The sequence below is a fragment of the Convolutriloba macropyga genome, unplaced genomic scaffold (genome assembly GCF_964194025.1).
Source record: "Convolutriloba macropyga unplaced genomic scaffold, txConMacr16.3 SCAFFOLD_706, whole genome shotgun sequence".
NCBI lineage: Eukaryota > Metazoa > Xenacoelomorpha > Acoela > Convolutidae > Convolutriloba > Convolutriloba macropyga.
Window position 1 is genome coordinate 12447 of NW_027452982.1, and position 19833 is coordinate 32279.

The 19833-nt window shown below is 38.0% G+C and overlaps 1 protein-coding gene across 4 annotated transcripts; it reads right to left on the minus strand.

The window, feature by feature from the left end:
- Positions 1 to 834: 834 nt before the first annotated feature.
- Positions 835 to 11625, minus strand: LOC142357957 (uncharacterized). 4 transcript variants are annotated; one of them, XM_075409440.1, is made up of 4 exons: positions 11598 to 11625; positions 10357 to 10670; positions 6079 to 6178; positions 835 to 2926 (listed from the first exon to the last, which is right to left on the minus strand). In XM_075409440.1, the coding sequence occupies exon 4, from the start codon at positions 2805 to 2807 to the stop codon at positions 981 to 983; it is 1827 nt and encodes a 608-aa protein (XP_075265555.1). In that variant the 5' UTR covers positions 2808 to 2926; positions 6079 to 6178; positions 10357 to 10670; positions 11598 to 11625; the 3' UTR covers positions 835 to 980. The 4 variants fall into 4 exon arrangements, with proteins under 4 accessions (XP_075265555.1, XP_075265558.1, XP_075265556.1 ...); XM_075409443.1 differs by lacking the exon at positions 6079 to 6178; XM_075409441.1 differs by lacking the exons at positions 10357 to 10670; positions 11598 to 11625 and adding an exon at positions 8772 to 8818.
- Between the last annotated feature and the right edge of the window lie 8208 nt (positions 11626 to 19833).

The following is a 19833-nucleotide window of genomic DNA, read 5'->3' on the forward strand; positions in this document are numbered from 1 at the left end:
GGTTTTCGGCTTAATATTTTTAGGTTTTCTAGACAATTGCCGATTGAACACGAACTGATTTTGACGTCAATAACATCAGACAAAAAACCAGTAAAAGAGCATCGAAAAAACCTTGCCGTCTAAGTTTTCACTAGTTACATTGATCGTGCTAATGCTATGTACGTTGTTTACTTACGTTGCTTTCAGAACACGTTGCTTTATATATGAAAAAAGATATAATTGAAGCCTTATCGGTAGACTGTTTTGACCTATTTACAGCTACAAAGCGCGTAACTTTAGTCACGAGAGGAAGTCATTCAGAAGATTTTATTCCCTCAGCTGTCCTGTGTGAACAAATGTAAAACGAAAAAGAATCGTCAGTCAACAAAAAATGAAGACCACGGTTATCACATAATAGTTGCACTCGGCATAATTTTTTGTTGATCGTAAAACAACCCAAACCAGATTTCGTCACTATGGGGTTTGACAAGAACCTTCAGAAAATTCTTTCATGAACTAGAAATTGTTTTCAACTGCACCTTTATCTTACTGTTTTGGGTTATATAACAAAAATATCGAATCTGTTCTCTGACCTATTAAGATCTTAATTGAAAAACTAAAAGGGCAGAGATTTCAAATATCGCACACGTCCAGAAGGAAAGCCTTGAATTTCATTTTCAGAGAAGAGTGCAAAAAATGAAAATTTGCCAGTTTGACTTTTTTTCTATAAAATCCAGAGATAATTCTGAAACAAATATTTTCGTTAAAATTATGACAATTATCCGTGATCAGATAACAATTCGTATGATCAACCGACAGGCGAAAGTTATAGCATATAGATCCTCCCCTGTCTGATATGATTGTCTGATTATAAATGCTAATATAGAGTATGAATATCTAATTTTGTAGAAATTTGATGATGTAGAACTTTCATTGTTTAGAAATCTAGTTTTAAAGAAAGCTAAAAATCTGATTTGGTAGAAATATAACTTTGTAGGAATTTAATTTATAGGGTACCCTTTGTATAAATTGAACGCAGTTAAATCTTTATCTTGACTTCTTACCTCTTCAGCAGAGTGATGAGACATAATCCTAGATGAAGTGTTGTGCTTCCTCAAACTTCCACGAGGTGTCAAAGAAATCAACGAATTCTGGGAAGACGAAACTGCACTGGGTACTGGGGTGCCTGGAAAATTACAGTCCAAATGTTGCCCAAAACTACCCTGGAACTTCAAGTTGAAAGTCGGGATCCCAAACTGTTCAGGGAATTGGCTGAAAGTTAAATTTGGGCTGGATTTTTCCCCACAAGGAAGCGAGTTTTTGTGTGGTTGTTGATTGTTGTTGTTTGTTTGTCGAGGTGGTGAAACAGTGCTTGATATATTTTGTAATCTGTTGTTTGTGTTATTGTTTGTTGTGACTGCTCGTCTGTTTGAAGATGAGGGATAATTTTTCAAAACATTTTGCTGGCCAAAATCAAGGGATTTAAAACCTCCCCCACCTGCGTAGGGAGAACAATAAGCTGATACGTTATTAGAACGAGATCTGTAATAACTAGAATGGTTATTATTTCTTTGTTTTTGCCGTACCGATTTAGACCTGGCTCTCAAACTTAAATTCGGACTGTTATTTCGTCTCAAATAATAGAAGTTGTTTGCGCCGTAACTTGAAGTTAAGTTAAGACCCGAATTCAAGGAGTCGGCAGGCGGATATAGCTGTATTAATGGATTTGTAGTCGATACTGTATAACTTCTATTTAAAGGTCGTTTCGAATTCGTTTCCAGGTTCAAATTCTGACCACCTTGATCAATAAATTCGCTCTGCAGGCTTTCGAAATTTTGTTTTGTCTTTAGTGCCGAGATTTCTGGTTTCGAATTGGAATTCTGGCGTTCTTGGTTGGCGGGTGAATTGGTGGTGTTGAGTGTATACTGCTTTTTGTATAAACTTTTGGATCTATTATTTGAAATGTTTGAAGTTTTCCCTGGTTTTGATTTGTACTGTGATTTGCTTCGCTGCAGGCAATTGACGTTGTTTCTGGGCGAACCTTCCGGAGTTGAAATTTGCACCGAAAGTGGACGGTTTCCACGCTCCCCGGATTTGCCCTCAATTTTTATACCCGATTTTAAACCCGACCCGGGTTGAACTGCAGGTGGTTTCAAGCTATCTTGTTGCACGGGGGCAATTTCTTCAGTATTTTCCACTGCAATTAATTCGCCCAAATTTATTTGCGTATCTTCAGTTTTCGAAACCATTTTAGGGCTAATTTCATTTGTGAAATCTTCTGTTTCAACTTTGAAAGTGACGTCATTTGTTGCAGAAAAACAATCTTGCAAATCTAAATTGGATAATGGTTCTGTATTTTGAGCAGAAGAATTATTCTGTTTGATAGAAGTAGAATTTGAATTCCCACTTTCTGGGTAATTTTGGTTGGTGTCGAGTAAAGATTGAAGAACAGTGGGCTGCAATGTTTTCTGATAGACCAAGCACGGGGGCTTACTTTTATAAGTTCTGGCTGTTCTGTTAGTCTCAGCGGCGATATCTTGTAATTTTGTATAAGAATTGATTAAATGCGCCGAATTTGATTTTGGTAGTGATATTTGTGTCTTAAGCGGCTTCGCAGACAGGCTTAATTCACGTTTTTCCAATTCTTTTTCACGTGTTTTTGGTTTGGTTTCAGTTGGTACTTTTGAAATTGAAGTTGAATCTTGACTTTGAGTTGACATTTCAGCAGCTGGATCTGAGCATGTTTTACCGTCACTTTTGTTTACCTTGGAATAAATATTTTCCGAATCCTTCCGTTTTTCCATTTCGCAATAAATTTGTAATCGCATAAAAGTGACGCTTACATTTCTACCAATTGAAGTTATAATTTGTAGAATCAGTCGTAAATTTCTCAGTTGCGTGACTTCTGTTTTGTTCACGATGACGTACAACGGATATATTCAATTAGCTAAAAAGCATTCTAATTAAAAATACAAGAGCTGGGAAATGTTATGACGGTATGTTATTGTATGACCAAAATTCGGGGACAAAAATTATGAATAGCCTTCAAAGCTAGAAGGACTCCTTTAGAAAGCAGATTAATCAATTATTTATTAAAAATTGAAGTACAAGTTTACTTTCATATTAAAATTCCAGTCCATTGTTATTCATAAATGTTCAACAGCGCGATCTTGAACAATGTTACTTACGTTTTAAGAAAAGAAAAAAAACATTGGGCAAATGGGTCAAAATATTTTCATCTGATCTCTAGCATATAATATCACCAAAAAGGTATATAATTAAAAGCACATCTGAAATACGATCTAGTTTTTCCTGGTTTTGGTGGCTAATGAGTCGGAAAAATCAGTGTAATAAACTGTTAAAATTTTGTAAAATAGTGAACCAAGTTTTATCAATACAACGTATTTACGCACGCTTGTTCCAACGTTTTATGAAAGAAAATAATAAATTGTCTGAGCTCAAATTGCTCAAATGAAATAGCAAAGTATAACACTTGGAATGTTTTTACCGCCCATCTCTAAATTGAATCAATTATGAAAAATTCTGTTTTTATACTGACGCAAAATTTAGGGGGCTGGATTTCGTTGGAGGATGTCGGCACAGTTTTGAAGCGGAAAAATAATATTTTAACATACCAGCACCCGGCATGAAATTGCTTTGCTATTTATAAATGTCGAAAAACAGCGCGATATAAAAATTGTAAGGATGTTTGCGTAACGTACCAGGTCCGAGACGAAAATATTCTTGGTTTCATTGGCGACTTTGGTCTGAATGTAATAAACATCGGACTGATCTATTTAGAAATGGTGGAATTAGTCGTTTATTTTAGGTTTTCAAAAAAGACCAGACCAAAAATTAAAAAATTCATACGTTAATTACCAAAACAAAACACTGACACGAAAAGATAAAACAGGGGCTAAGATTTAGTTTTCTAATGAACTGCAGTGGTTTTTTTTTTGAAAAAAAACTTCTCAAGTTTGGTTTGTCATATAATTATATCCTGAAATAAAGTGGAATTACACGTAAGTCATAAAGATATTTTATGCATGACCAAAACAAGGTATCCGATACGGTTGCACATAATTTCTGAAGAAGCTGTCAGTATGCCACAAAGGCCAACGTGATGTCCAACACGAATCAAGTTTTCGCTACTGTAGATTTTCTCATATTTCCCTGGTGCCATGAACTGTAAGTAGCAGAACATTTAAAAATTTGAATGAAATCGTTTTGTCATGTCGATATTGAATTTATTATTTATTATTTACTTGATCCTTTCGTGTACTAATTTCAACACAGTTTTCGCACAATTTTTCACAAAAAATTTCCAGAGAACGTAAATATTGGAGAACTAAAATCTGGAAAACTTGTCAATTGGAAAACATAAGGGTTTCAATGTTTCAAAGAATTGGTTCGGTTCAAGTTTTAATAATTTACAGCTGCTCATGCAACTTTGAGAAAAGTAAAACAATTTGCATTTCAATAGAAGAGCCGATGAAGAAACGGTTTATTATTTCTTTTGCATTGCCAATAGCATATATATGTATATATGTATATATATATATATATATATATATATATATATATATATATATATATATATATATGTGTGTGTGTGTGTGTGTGTGTATGTATATATATATATATATATAGCAACTTCTTTTTATTTGAAAAAAATGGCTTTGTAAGTAATTAGATCGAAAAAAAAACAATTGCATTGTTTGTTGTATGTGTGTTGATTTTTCGTGAGATTGAAAAAGGGAGAAAATATTTTAGGGGACAGTTGAGAAATGAGTATTTTGAAATACTTCATTCTATTGTATGGCCTTTAAAAACCAACTTTTTAAAATCTGTCAAATTGAATAGTTTGTTTGGAAACTGCCATCCAACTTTCAAAACTCTTTCCAAAACTTCCTCTTTTTGTGAAGGTAAACCAGAATTTTCATATTTTGCCATCCTTTCCATGATCTTTTTAATATGATAATACTGCCTTTTTACAAAATTGGAGTTTTACACCTAAAAAATTGTGCACCAGGTTGACTGAAATATGCGAAAAAAGGAAGAAAGAGGATACAGAAAACTGAAACTTGTACAGGGACAATCTATTAATTTTATACAAATTTTCGGTTTTTTTAGCACACCGCTCCCCTTTAGCGGTCAAAATACCTTGCCACGCCAACTGTTGTATTTGCTATTTTTTTTACATGTTCTTATGTTATATAATGATACATATTTTGTGACCGGGGATCAAAAATGGAAACACAATAGATTGAGGATGTTCCTTTTTATAATGCTTATTAGTTGTGTTAGTTAGCCGCCTTAAATGTTTTTTTTTTTGTTATTTTTGCCTCCCACGTAGTGGTAATATATTTTACCCCTCCAACAGGAATATGTTCTTTCTTGCAGATGAATATGCTATATGAGAACACATAATTTGCAAGTAGGGGTCATAAAAGCACGAGCGCTATTTAAAAAAGTCGTTGCCTGAAAACGAAAGAAAATTATCGGAACTTTTGTGTTTAATTAGACAAAAGCAACAAAATGCCTCACGTTTTCCTTGGTATTGTCATTATGTTTGGTTTATAAACATTTGAAATGGTCGGTGTCTTCGGTTTTTAAACATAAGGAATCGTTGGTTTGTTCTGTTTCTACGATTTCGTATATTCTCTTGTAAGCGTAAAAATCGTTTATATGGTCGGTTTCAATCCACAGGAAATCATGAGAAAATGACTTGTATATTTCTTATCTCATGATCATGTGAAGACTCAGTGAATATTAATGAAGTGAATATCAACAAGTCCGTTAACTTTTCAACATGATAAACAAAGAAAAAATATCATATTTGTCAATCTGTTTATATAATTGAGATAAAAGAAAGTTAACCAATTTTTACTTTTTTGACGAAGAAACTCTCTCCACGAGGTACTTCTGAAACTTGTGCGCTTAGAAAATGATCATAACATTTGACTACATTAGAAGCAAAAAACTTGCGGAGAAACTTTTACGGAGAAAACCGCAATTTTCTTACGCTTCAAACCGAACATACCAAAACTAAGAAACCGAAAGCTCAGACAATTTCCTACGTTTTGAACTCGAACGTACCAAAAATTTCTTGCTTCGTTTTTGTCGGTCTTCCTTCTGGATGTGGTAGGTATTGGGAGGTTCAGGGCAAAATAGATCTGTTTAACCACTGCCAAGGAACCTACAACATACGATTGGATTGCCGCTGGTGAAGTGTTATTAAATACAATTATCTTCGGCGCTGGTAAAGTACAATCAAGGTATATACGTGCATCCAGGGTTGCGATAGAGTGCTCAAACTTTGCGAGAGTTAATTCAATTCAATTCAATTTTCAGATATAGTGGTATATATACAACTATCCTATATTTAAGATAACAATTTTTCTGATAAATCAAAAGTAAATTGCCTGAAAACTTCGTTGAGGTTGAGGTAACAGCAGAGATATCAAGGCTAAATTTAACTGGAAACAGAACAAAACTACTTCATTCTACAAGATGCAGCAAACTGGCCATTGATATTAAGGTAAAATGGAGTAAAATGCTGGAAATGAATGAATAACTTGTACTTAGCTATAAAAAGATTGCTTTGTTCTTCATTTTGGAGTCTGATTTTTCATTCTAATTGTCTGGAGAAAAATGTTTGGCAAGTGGAAAGCAATATAGAGAAAAGAAAGTGTCTGAAAAAGAGGCGCCATGTATTTCTATCCACATATCTGCCCCTCTCCCCTCCCCCTCCCCCTCACCTCAAATCTTCAGTACCATAATGGGAAAAGGCTATAACATGAACCAAGGCTCGTGATGTTTGTTCCTTTTTATGGCTGACATTGGACAGGACGCTACGTCATCATATCGCTATTTTCAGGCTATGCTTAATAATTTGCTCTCTAGAATTGTGCTCCGATTTCGGAGTATACTGTTTTTTCGCAAATATTAATTTTCTGAAAGACACAACAGACGCCACTCTCAACAAATTTAAACTCAAAACTCAGAAGTATGCCAGAAATTGGTGAATATGCTGATTGCATATAATATAAAATAATAACAGCTTTGGCTTCTATCTAGTTTTTTTTTTACTTGTATACAAGATTTCGGTCAATGCGTGTAAAAATACTGGCAGCTTTGACCGCCATCTTTGCTTTTAGGTACTTTTACTCATTTCTCTCTTTTGATACAGATCAGTTGATAATCTTGTTTATGATGAAATAAGATGTTAAATCTCTTCACAGAAAAAAAAGACGACAGTAACTTCAAGCTGTGGATAGTTTCTGAAAATGATTATATTCACGCGCTGTCGTGGCCATCCTGAAAGACATTTATTGACAGCCTGGAGGATTCCTTGTTAGGTGTTCCTTCGTCAGTGCAAGATAGTAAACATTCCAAAATTTTATCAGCAATGTCAAATTGATCAACAATGCTTCATCTCTAAAGTCTTTTAGCGTGAAAAGTAAAAAATGTGTTCTGTGGTGACTTTCATTCTATACAACAGAAACAACTGTATGTTCCACAGCAATTTGAAACACTTGAGTAATATTTATCAATTGTTAAAAATTGAAAAGAAATTGTACGCAAAAAACGATTGAGTCTTACCTCTGATCACCAGTGATCATCAATGACGCGCCGTCATTGTTTTTGAAAAAATTGTCCAAAACCAAAAGTCCACAATCAGTACTGCTGATATAAAGAGCTCTATCAATAGAACGAATTTTATTTAAGAATACTATCCTAGTCACAATTCCACAAATCTCCTTCGAACATTGAGAATACGTTTTAATGCCTCTCCACTTGGATTGATATTCTATCGTTCTCGATGATGTTATTATTAATCAAAATAAACAAAAACAAAATAAATGGTGACCCGAAGATTAGAACTATGCCAGGTTCTAAATTGAACTAATTAGCTACTTGGTCCTCCAGTATACTTAAAACAAGATTTCAGATGGCGTGAAAAGCTCGTTGGTGTTCAGTCCATTGAACGTCTTGACAAAACTTACTGCACTTGGAAAAAACGCCAAGCCATTGTACATCAGGTAATTAGAGTTATTGCAGATCTTGGTAAGTCCACTTGTTTCACCCGTCCTACATGTTTTAACCTGGCTGGCCAAGTCTTCTACGAGTAGGTAACTTCAATTTCAAAAAGGCTTCAATTAATCGTCTTCTGTGAGGAGTGCAGCCGGTTAATACTATGCGAATCAATCGTCTTGGTGATGGCCACAGTTGTCTCTGCTGTACTCCTGATTTCTCTCCCTAACTTGAACTAGTTAATGAATGGCTGACTGTTGTGTTTTTCAATTAATCAATCAACTGACCTTTTTCGAATATATGAAGCTGTACTTGAATAATTAGGTTGCACTATAAATAAGTGAAGTCATTAATTCTTATTTAATTGTCCACAGTTCCTCCATATGAGTACTAAAATTAAATAGGAACCAACTATTGTCCAACCACCCAGTGAACAAGGTTCAGTATAATGGCTCTTAGATGTTTATTTCGTGGGTCAAAATTTGAAGTTAGGCCTGCAGTTGAATGCTTGTTAATTCAAATTACTTCAAGCAGTATTATCTCTATATTGGTAAAACTGGGAACTTGCTTTCTTCTTGGGAACATTTCAAGATTAGTATAAATTTCTCTCTACTTTTAATAATGACAAGTTAATTTTTTATATAGTCAATTGTAAATTATTATATAGTCAATTCAAAAGTTAATTTTTTTTACCTATAGTCAATATGTTTGGAAAAGTTATCCAAAATCAAAGGTAATCAGTTAAAAATTAATACCTTTTTATGATATGATAGTTGATATGATGTTTCTGACAGAAAGACAGTTTGAATCAGCCCATTTTTATGTCAATTAAGCGTTCAATGCTAAATTTAAAGTTGATGAACTTGGTTAAGAGGTTGTGTAAAACAGAAAATACGATAAAATTGTGTTACATTATTCAAAAACTATGTATATTATTCAAAAATGAATGCAAATGTTTTTCTTCCATCCCAAGTAATTTTGAATTGGAGGACTGACAAAATTTTTTGCCGTAATGAATTCTTTGCAAAACTTTGAGGCCTGGTTTTTCTCCCCGGAATACAATTTAGTTGTTCACTTTGCTGAGAGCCTGAATGTAGCATCTCAATCGGTCAAAATTGAATTGGAGCGAAAAAAATACATGGTGGAATAAAACTAATGTCAACGAACCGAGAATTAGTTACTGTATAGTTTGTTAATACTAAACAATATCACAATATGAGCAGATAAAACAAAAGGATTCATAAATAAACATAGGTATATAGTATTCGTAAAAGAAAACCACACAAATAGAAAATATTGTTTACGCCATTTTGCTGTAAAACTTGTTGATAATCTGAACTAAGGGTAAATATTGTTCCTGTAAATAAGACCCTGTGCTTATATGAGAAAGAGCAAAAAAAAACTGCAGAAAAAAACCACCCATTGTGAGAGGATATACAAATTTCAAGGAAAAGAAACATCAACTTTTGATCAAAAATATATCCAGCCGATTTTGGTGGGATAATTTAATTTCCGATTTTGCTATTCAGCACCAACGCGTGAATAAAAAACTGATTAAACCCAAGGCAGTTGAACAAGTCAAGAGCCTCTAGTGATAATACGTACCACCCACACCCGCTTGAGTGATATGGTTGAACAGTTATAGTCCAGGTTAAAACTTAGGATATAAATCCGGGTAATATATATTTATATTTCCTTAAGAAGGCTGGTTTTATTTTTGCCCCACTTTTTGGGTGTTTTACATGTATTGCATTTTAATATGCAAATGGAGTGTAAAAAATAAAATAAGAAGGAAAGGGCCCAAAATTGTTTCCAAGTTTTAACCAAATATATTCCTTATAGCAAACGCTAAAAAATACTATTCGAAAAGAAAATTTGTCATATTCCATTTAGATTTAGACTAACTCTTTACTTTTTAAGTCAAAATGTGCTTTGAAATTTCTGAAGTTTGTTCAATACGATCCTTTAAGCTTCTTTAAAAGGTGTGAAAGACTTATTAGCATTTAAAATTTAGGAAGTCATTTATAACTTCCTAATATTGGTTAAACATAATTTCCACGTCTGAGTTTGTTTTTTTTTAGAAACCGCCTCGGGATCAAATTTCATGCGTTGACTATTGAAATGACTTGGTAAAGGGACTTTTAGCAAATCTAAGCTCAATCAGCCAGCTTAATTTTTTACAAATTATTCAAATCAACTGAAAAATATTAGACGAATACAGGGTGAAAATCTGCTATGGTGACAAAAGGTGAACTTGATGCGAATCAAAAATGACATTCATAGCTTGTTACCTAAATCTCAAAAATGGATCACAAGAAAAAAAGGTAAATAGGTACTTACATTATCTTGTATGGATGCTGGAATCGATCAAAAAGGTCATAAAACTCACTTGTAATAGGCTAGGATGACAAAAAAAGCAGCGCCGGTAATTAAATTATATAATTCTAGTCCAATACTAGAAGCAAGTTAATAAAGGGCTTATTAAGTTATAAATAATAATCAGTATTTCGCATGTCTTTTCAAGTAAAGAGGTAACAAAATTGGAAACCTAGAGAGAGGAAATGGCAACGCATTGAATGAAGAATTTTAAGAATAGCATCTCCGTAAGAAAGACAATCAAAATTGCTCCATCAATTGTTCTTTTTTGTTGAAATCTTGTGTTTGTTCACACGTTTAGTGGACAAACACAAAAGGCCAGCATTGTAAACCTTTTTGACGTTCGTTTTATGGCGCAATGGCGCCGTGGGAAATTTTTCTCATAGGGTCGTAAAAATTAATCAAAATACTCCATGGAAACAGACATTTACAAGCTAGTAAAGTTATAACAAGTTCCCACATGTAAGGTACAGCATTTCCATTGAAAGAACTTTTGTCCTAAATTAATGGGATACAGTGGTAAAATTATCAGAAAACGTCGCTTAACGGGGGAAAAATTGAAGTATGACGTCACAGATAGTCAGAGATATGTCATGTTATCGTATGCGCGATCAATCGGAAAATACTCGAAAACAAGGAAGCTTTTCCTACCAGAATCAGGCCATTTCAATATGCGTCAAAAATTACAAAGGAAAAAATCAGGGCATAAATTTGGGCAAACATTTTATGGACGGGCCTTAAATTGTGGAGGGTTGCTGTTTTGCAAATTTTTAATGGAAGCTTGCTTTATATCATTGATGGATAGGTTTTTGATTATATTACTTATTCATTAATTTCAAGGATATTTGCATAAACCTCGTTGAAAATAAGAGAGGTGAAAAATGAAAGCAGTGCAAGAAAAGTCTGTCCTCATATAACTGACAGACTAAGACAAATTGCAGCCCCCGACCCAGAATTAAAAACTGGAGTTAATTACTACCAACTGGAGGTGACCTCTAAACTTTGACAGCAAATCAATTAAGATGATCAAGGCTAAAGTTGCCAAAATCAGGACACAGAAAGTTTTTTTTTGTCGCATTGAGTTTTCCTTAAGACCTCTCAGGCAAATTGTGCGGGAAAATTGTACAAACCTACCATAGATGCATAGCGGGGTTGAGGTAACGTATACGTTTTAAGCTCACACTCAGAAAAAGAAAACAAAAAACCCTAAAAAAGATTAGATTCAGTCCGAGGAATGAATCATAAAGAAGCAAAGAAAAATTATTAGAGATAGGCGAGGGGTAAAGTTTTTAAAAGTTTAAAGTTTTTGTTTAATGTTGCGAACCAAGGTTAAAAGATAACAGTCATATCAACATAGAACCAATTCCAAGTAGCAAAACTAGTAAATTGAATGTCCTCGGTGAAACAAACCTTGACACACCTTAATAACCCATGCGTGATCTTGACATCTTCTGCAAAACTTGGAACATATTTCTAAGAACTTGAATTACCAACTTTTCACGGTAAATAAATCATGATAAGAACTTGGTGAGATTTTATCAAGATAAACCAAGTAAATTTCTTGACAGCACTTGATAAATTCTTGGCAAATCTTGATAACACGTTTTATCACTTTTAAGAGCTGTTTGATGTATCTCGTCCGGAGAAAAATGTTACCGAGTAAACTAAATGAGCAGTCTATTTAAAGAGCTATTTAAATAAAGCGAGAATCTATCCAGCGAGAAACTTTATTACGTCATAATCTCTTAACCATGTAAGCCTTACAAAAAGATTAAATGCACAAAATACGTTCTATTTGGCATAGAAAGCTCGGAAAAAGTTCGTTAAACATAATTTTCGTTGAGCCTACTAATATACTGAATCGATTGCGCTCTTTTTAGGCTTAATATTTTTATGTTTCGAAAACGTATCGGTGACCAATCTGAGTCGAAAATCGACTCAGACAAAATACCTGCTAAAAAAGATCGAGCTAGATTTGCCGGGCCATTGAGAGGGGCTTTGTGGCCTTAATGCGTTATCAAATACAGTTGCCTAGTTGACTTATCGTGTAGCTTATTGAATTGAACGTATATCTTTGAACGAAAGAGTGTTTTCCGTCACCTTTATTTTGGTGCCGCGTCGGACATCTTTGGATTTTACTGAATTTACGAATTCAAAGGAAAGTGAAATTTGATTATTTACCTTTCAGTTAGCCTAATTGTTGTGATAAACGTATTAAATAGTGCATGGTCATCCTGTGATGCTGAATCTGAGAAACCAGTTGATATTGATTACAAGCTTACTCAGGATAGTGTTTAACATTTGGTTTCTCAAGAGGGCTAGCTGTGCCCTCAATCGCCAGAAACAGTCAGCGGTACTCACCTTTCCGTGATGCAACTCAACGAATCGCAGCTGTTTTGCTTCTGTTTGCGGTTTCACCACCCGTTCTATCAACTCAAACATGTTCAAGTGCAATGGTTCTCGTACTGGCTCCCTCGTCTCTGTTCGGCTGGCATGAGAACCAGGAAGTTGATCAATTCCCACCTTTAATTGTGCTTCCCCACAACAACTACAGACGTCAGATTGTTTTTTGTTTTACCCGCAACTACGGATCTTTGGCTGTGCTTCCCCACGATAGCTAAGGATGTTGGATTGTGCTTACCCACAACAACTACAGATGTTGGATTGTGCTTAACCACAACAACTGCTGATGTTGGATTGTGCTTACCCACAATAACTACAGATTTTGCATTGTGATTTTACAACAACTACAGATCTTGGATTGTGCTTACCCCCAGCAACTACTTCTAGCGTTTGACCATTGAGCTTGGAAAAAAAAACTAAACTGTAAGACTAATCCGGTTTAAACTTTTTCCATTCAGCAATTTCTATTTCACGTAGTAAATCTTTTTATTTTGCTGTAAAGTGATTTAGCCCGCAAATCTAGTAACCCCCCTTATATTTGGTTTCATTTCCTATAATCTGGTATTTTTGACATTACCCCTGGTCACCGATAACCCATCCCATACACATTTTTTTTGAAAAACAATAATTTTGACAAATTTTTGTCAAAATCCAGAAATAACCAATTGCGGTGTTTTTTACAGTTCTTGACATAAACGCGAAGCAAAAAAAAAGTTTGAAAAAATTGACCAAATTTGAAAAATTGGAAAAAAGTCTATCCGATCATTCTAGCATACCCATATACTAGTTAGATGTATTAAAACGTTGTAAAAAAAAGAAGTTTGGTCAAGTTTTTCAAACTTTACAAAAAAGAGATCAGGTAACTGATTTTTTTCCTCGATTAAGCGCTTATTCTTGGTAACTCGTGAAAATCGTGTATTTAACATCAAGGCTCGGAGTTTGAGCAAAGCTCAAATCATTTATGTTGTAAAAACATTATATGGTTTTTATATTAGCTGCGAGTTCACTTCATCACGCCATAAAAACTGCGCCTCAAGTAACACAAAATCGTTACAAACGTAACGTTTACGCATTACCGGGTTTAAGTTTCAACCCTAACGCTTTGAAAGTCCGAAAAACAGCGCAGTTCCAGTTGAGTCATTTCTTTCATGATAAGAAGCGCCTAGTTATATGGCATGATGTAGTGAACAATTCGCTTTCACGTCATCGAAGCAACGACAATAAGCCTTTAACACCTTCACAGCTTATTGCAGTGCTTGAAAACTATCAGGAGCGCATAGAAGCTATTGTGTATTGCCCCAGAGAGGGAACTCCTGATATTTCTGATCAGCTCAAGCGTAGTACTCTAGTTACCATACACTTAGTGAAAGACATTGTGTCTAGACGTAAACAGAAAGATCTTAGTTTACTCAAAGAGTACAGAGCATTAGACCAAAGGCCCGCGCTTGAGCTGAAAACACTGACCATAGTCTTAACTCATAAGAACAACCTCCGGTCCTTGATAACACGGTCCCGACCGAAAAAACTTTCCAAGCGCCGTCGAAAAACGCTCCGCAACCGCCATGCGTACGAGGAGGCGGAACTTACTCAAGCCTTTAATAACCTAAATGTCTCGTAGTCTTGCGTTGTTGCACGGGTTAGTTTGTGGTTGATTCCTTCCAATAGCGCTTTACTAAACGTTTTGCTCTCCCCATTTTGAGTTATTCACTACCGTCCGTTTTCCGCAGGTTATCTGGTTTCATTTTCCGTTTCCGTCCTCTTTGTTTCCGTGTCTTCTTGTTTCTTCCTATTCCCCGTTTATTTGTTGTATGATGTAGTATGTTGAGTTTTGCTGTAGTAAAATTTCTTTCTGCTAGTATGCCGGTTTGTTGTTTAGTCTCGTTCCTTGCTAGGGTGTGACTTAAGTTCATTCTAGAGTTACGGCTGGTTTGTTTCGTGACTTTCACCACACCTGTTTGCGAGCAATTTGTTGTAGCTTTATTAATTTTTGTAGTATGCACTTTTGTTGTCTGGGTATGGTGGTTTGCTAGGGTGTGACTTAAGTTTGTTCTGGAGTTACGGCTAGTAAATTTCCTGACCCTTTCGACTTTTGGTTATACTACATCGTTGCCGTAAATTGTTTCATGTTTTGATGCCGTTGATAAAACCCCATAATGTTTGTGCTAGTTTACCTGGCAGTAGCTCCTCTCCTTCTTTCTAGGGTGTGACTTAAGTTTATTCTGGAGTTACGGCTAGCTTGTTTGGTTGAATTTATTGCTGTGGTCTGCTAGCATCGGTCTTCCCGCCTCCTCGCTTGTGCTTTCCGCCCCGCCCGTGTCGTTTTCCCGTTTCGTCGCGCGCCATCCGCCCGACGTTTCCGCCCCTTCCGTGCCGTCTTCCCGTTTCGTCGCGCGCCATCCGCCCGACGTTTCCGCCCCGCCCGTGCCGTTTTCCCGTTTCGTCGCGCGCCATCGGCCCGACGTTTCCGCCCCGCCCGTGCCGTTTTCCCGTTTCGTCGCGCGCCATCCGCCCGACGTTTCCGCCCGCCCGTGCCGTTTTCCCGTTTCGTCGCGCGCCACTCGCCCGACGCTCCCGTTTGTCCGTCGTGCGTTACTCGTTCGGCGTCTCTTCCCCTCCGTCCCGTCTCCCGTTCTGCCCCTTTTCGCGCTTCCTGCGCACCGTTCTTTCTTTCTTTCGCCGGGTACTATTGTACTCGACGAACACTTTTGCTCTTTGGCGGTTTGCTAGCCAAACCGTCACACGGGTTCGGTATAACCCATTTGTGTTGTGCTGTTGTGTACTTTATAATAGTACTGAATTAAACTTGTGGTTCCTGTTTTCTTGAGATCATGACAACTTTGCAGGACAAATTCAACAAACTTTATAGTGCAAGAGCAAAATTAGAGGCTGAACTTAATAACATCTATGGGGAAATTAACAATGCTGTTGATAAGCAAGACAGGAAAGTTAAGATCGAACGTCTGATTGTGAAGTGCAAAGATGCTTTTACTAGAGTGGTTGATAAGAATGAAGAGCTCTTTGATCTGGCACAGAAGACTGAAGATCCAGACGCTGCCTGTAAGAATCTTGAGAAATGGTTAGAGACTGTAACAAAGAAAACTGACGAGTTCATTGCTGCTGCTCGAGGGTATATCAATTCGGTCCAAGACAAAGAGAAGGCAGAGATGTATACCTCTCACCACTCAAGATCAGGTTCGCATATGACTTCCTCAAAAAGATCAAGTCAGCGTCAACGAGAATTAGAATTATCAAGACTAAAAAGGGAAGAACTTGAGAAACAACATGAGGCAAAGCTTCGCATTGCTAGACAACGTCTTGAAATTGAAAAACAAACGAAATTGCGGGAATTGGAAATTGAGCAGCTTGAGGAGGATCATCGCAAGGAAGTAGCTGCTGCAGCCCTTGAGGAAATTGAGTTGATGACAAAATCAGCAACAGACGGGTCTGATACAAGCGAAATGAGTGGGCTCTTTACCGAAAGAAGTTCAGTTAAGAGCAAGAAACTTGTTCAAGATTGGGTTAATTCGTCACCGGCCGGGAACATGGCAGATGTTGCAAACGAACCGAGTTTGCACTTTTCTGGTTCCATCGCCCAATCCAACCAAGCAATTGTCCAACGACCTTCTTCAGCTCAACTTCCAAAGTCACACTCTAATCTCAATACTCATGGTCAAGTTGAGGCTAACATCAACCTCCCTGTCCATGAGCCGCAAGAACCAAGTACTAGAACCAATGTAACCAACGATGCACATGTTGCAAATAACATCATGCAAGAGCAACGACAGCCTCAATATACGCCTCCATCACCACCAATAAACTTTGGTATGCCTACTCAACTAAACGCCCCAAACACAGCCCGACAACTGTCTCAAGCAACAATGCACTTCGATGGTTTACAGTTAGATCATCAACTCCCTCGCAGGGCGAGCATGCCGGGACAGTTGAATTTAACCAGCCCTCGGCATTCACCTCCTTTAAATGCACTCGCTAATGCTCCGCTAGCACTTAATCCGCAACAGGCACACATAAATGTACCAGCCCCTCCACCCCCCGTTCCAAACCCCGCACCACCGCATTTTCCGTTAATCCCACCAGCATTCCGATTTCCTCCTTCCCCGCCACAAGCACTCCCACTACAAGCCACTAACCCCGTGGCGAATAATATCAATCTGTTACCCCATTCTCCGCCTGCACCATTCATTTCCTCCGCAATTAATTTCGTACCTCAATTAATTCATCCACCACCTCCACAAAAGAGTTTTCAGCCCCAAAATTTTGTACCCATAACCCACGCACCTCCTGCTCCTCCAGATCCAAATGTCTGGCGTTTTCCGGCAGCAGTCCCAGCTAATGAAGTACCACTTGAACGTACATCTGCAAATTTATACACCGTACAACCGGCCCCGCTAATCAACCCTAATATATCTACATCGCATCGCTCCCCTCATGTACAAGCAGCAGCAGGCGCTCAAAATTACGTAACATCAGACTTCATGCAAGCGAATCCATTTAGTTCTTCCGCAGGTACCGCCCCCACCTTTGTCACTCCGATCATTCCGCCAACGCATGGAGCTACCGTTCCGAACCCGTTGTGTTGGGGTGGCCCGCCTCATCCCACACCTTCGGCTCCTTCTTTGGACTCTGCGGATTTGATAAAGCAGTTGGCGGACGCAATTACTTGTAAGAAGAACGATCCACTGCCCGAGTGGAAGTTGGCACAATACAATGGTGATCCCCTGCAGTGGCACGAATGGTTCGGGCAATTTAAAAGCGCCATAGACGCACAGTCCTTGACTGATGACGTCAAGTTAACATACTTAAAAACCCTTGTAACTGGAAAAGCTAAAACCGCCATCGCTGAGTTCGCATACTGCGGTGTAATGTATAAGGACGCACTTAAGACACTCGAACGTAAATTTGGCCAACCACAGGCAGTAGTCAGTGCACATTTAGAAAAACTCAGCTCTTTTCCACCACTAAAGATGCACAATAGTGATAACATCATAAACTATTCTGCAACAATTTCAAGTCTTGTTGGGGTCTTTAAATCACTTTCATATGACGCAGACCTTAAGAGCGCCTCACTTCTCAACACGGCTGTGCAAAAATTGCCGCCCAATCTGAAAGAGTCTTGGTCACTCTTCACCGTGAAAAAACATTGGGTTAAGCCAACACTCCTTGACTTCAACGATTGGTTGAAGGAGAAAGCCAAGGCACATGATTTAATGAAACAAACTTCGTCGAAAGCAAGAACTGAGGATAACACCAACTCAGTAGTAAAGACCAAAGTTGCCTCAAGAACTTTTGCTGCTAATACACAAACTAAGGGCACTCAGAGACCAGCCTCAACATCGGCAACGCCTGCAACCCCTCGCTGCATTGTGTGTAAAGGTATCCACCGCATCTGGGAGTGTAGGGTATTTAAAGAAAAGTCTCCCACTCAACGAGCAAAGGTAGTGGCGGAAGCAAAACTGTGTTTCTCATGTTTGAGAGAAAAGCACATGTTCAGGCAATGCCCACACCCCAGGAAATGCAGGAAGGACGGTTGCAACAGCTCCCATAATACTCTTCTCCATGGAGCTGAGAGGGTTTATCCACCAAAATTACCTCCAAACAACAACAACAGTAATTCTAATGCTGGCACAAATCAAAGTAAACTCCCTAGTGTCCAATCATCGAGCAAGACCACCACTTTGTCATCTGTGAGTAATGTGAAAGGCCTCCTTCAGGTGACTGAATTACAGTTAAAGAGCTCTACCGGTAAAGATACCACGGCTTTAGTTTTGTGCGATACCGCTTGCAGTAACTCTTGGGTGTCCAATGATCTTGCAAATAGACTTGGTTTGCACGGTACAGCATTGAAACTAACAGTCAAGGGTATAAATACCGAAGAGGTCGTAGACACTGAGTTAGTTGAACTAATTGTAACACCACGCGACAACCAAGCATTTGAACCATTTAAAGTCAGCCCTTACGTAAAGGAAAATTTGAATGTAGGCGCCGATGTCATTAACATTAAAGCACTTCAGGAAACATACCCGCACCTAGCAGTTCTAGACCCAGTTACATATTGCTACGGAAACATCGAGATGATACTTGGACAGGATGTGTATCATGCCATCCGCCCGTTAGAGTACTTCGCTGCCGACGAGAAGTCCTCGCCCTTCGCTGTTCGCTTGCCCATAGGTTGGGTTCTAAGCGGCCCTCTACCGTCGTCTTCAGGTTTAGTCTCGACTTGTTTCAAAGCTAATTTGGAGCAGGAGTTTGAACTCGCTAGTCAGGTAAAATCTTGGTACGACATGGAGTCGTACGGCGCACTTAAGCAAGTAGACCCACGATCCGCATCGGATGCACGTGCGCATGAAATTCTTGAAAACACCACCGTGCATAATGGAAAAAGGTACGATGTCGGAATGCTATGGGCTGAAGATAACATCGAACTGCCCAACAATTATTTCTCAGCACTTGTTCAATTAAAGTCTTTGGAAAAGCGGCTAACGAAAGATCAGACATTAAGGGAAAAATACTCGAATACCATCAAAGAGGACTTAGACAAAGGCTACGTAGTAAGGGTCAAAGATGCTCATAAGGTGGAAAGTCGCTCGGAACGAGAGTGGTACCTACCACACCATCCGGTTGTTAACCCGAACAAGCCGGGTAAGGTTCGTAGGGTACTAAACGGAGCAGCAAAATTCCATGGCGCATCTCTTAATAAGTCATTACTTACCGGACCCGACCTACTACAAAACCTAATCTATGTACTCCTACGGTTCAGACAACATCCATTTGCCGTATCTGCCGACATCGAGGGAATGTTCCTCCAAGTTGGAGTGTTGCCATGTGATCAACCATCATTGCGCTTTTTGTGGCGGGAGGACCCCTCATCAAATGTTGTGGTACACCAGTATACGCGCCACATCTTTGGGGCAAAAGATTCACCCACCTGCGCCAACTACGCACTTCAGCGCACGGCACGCGATAATGCTAAGGAGTACCCAGAAGCTGCGAAAGCCGTCCTTGAGAACTTCTACATGGACG

Coding starts and splice junctions, on each gene's coding strand:
- LOC142357957 (XM_075409443.1), bottom strand. CDS start 2,807: ATGCGATTACAAATTTATTGCGAAATGGAAAAACGGAAGGATTCGGAA.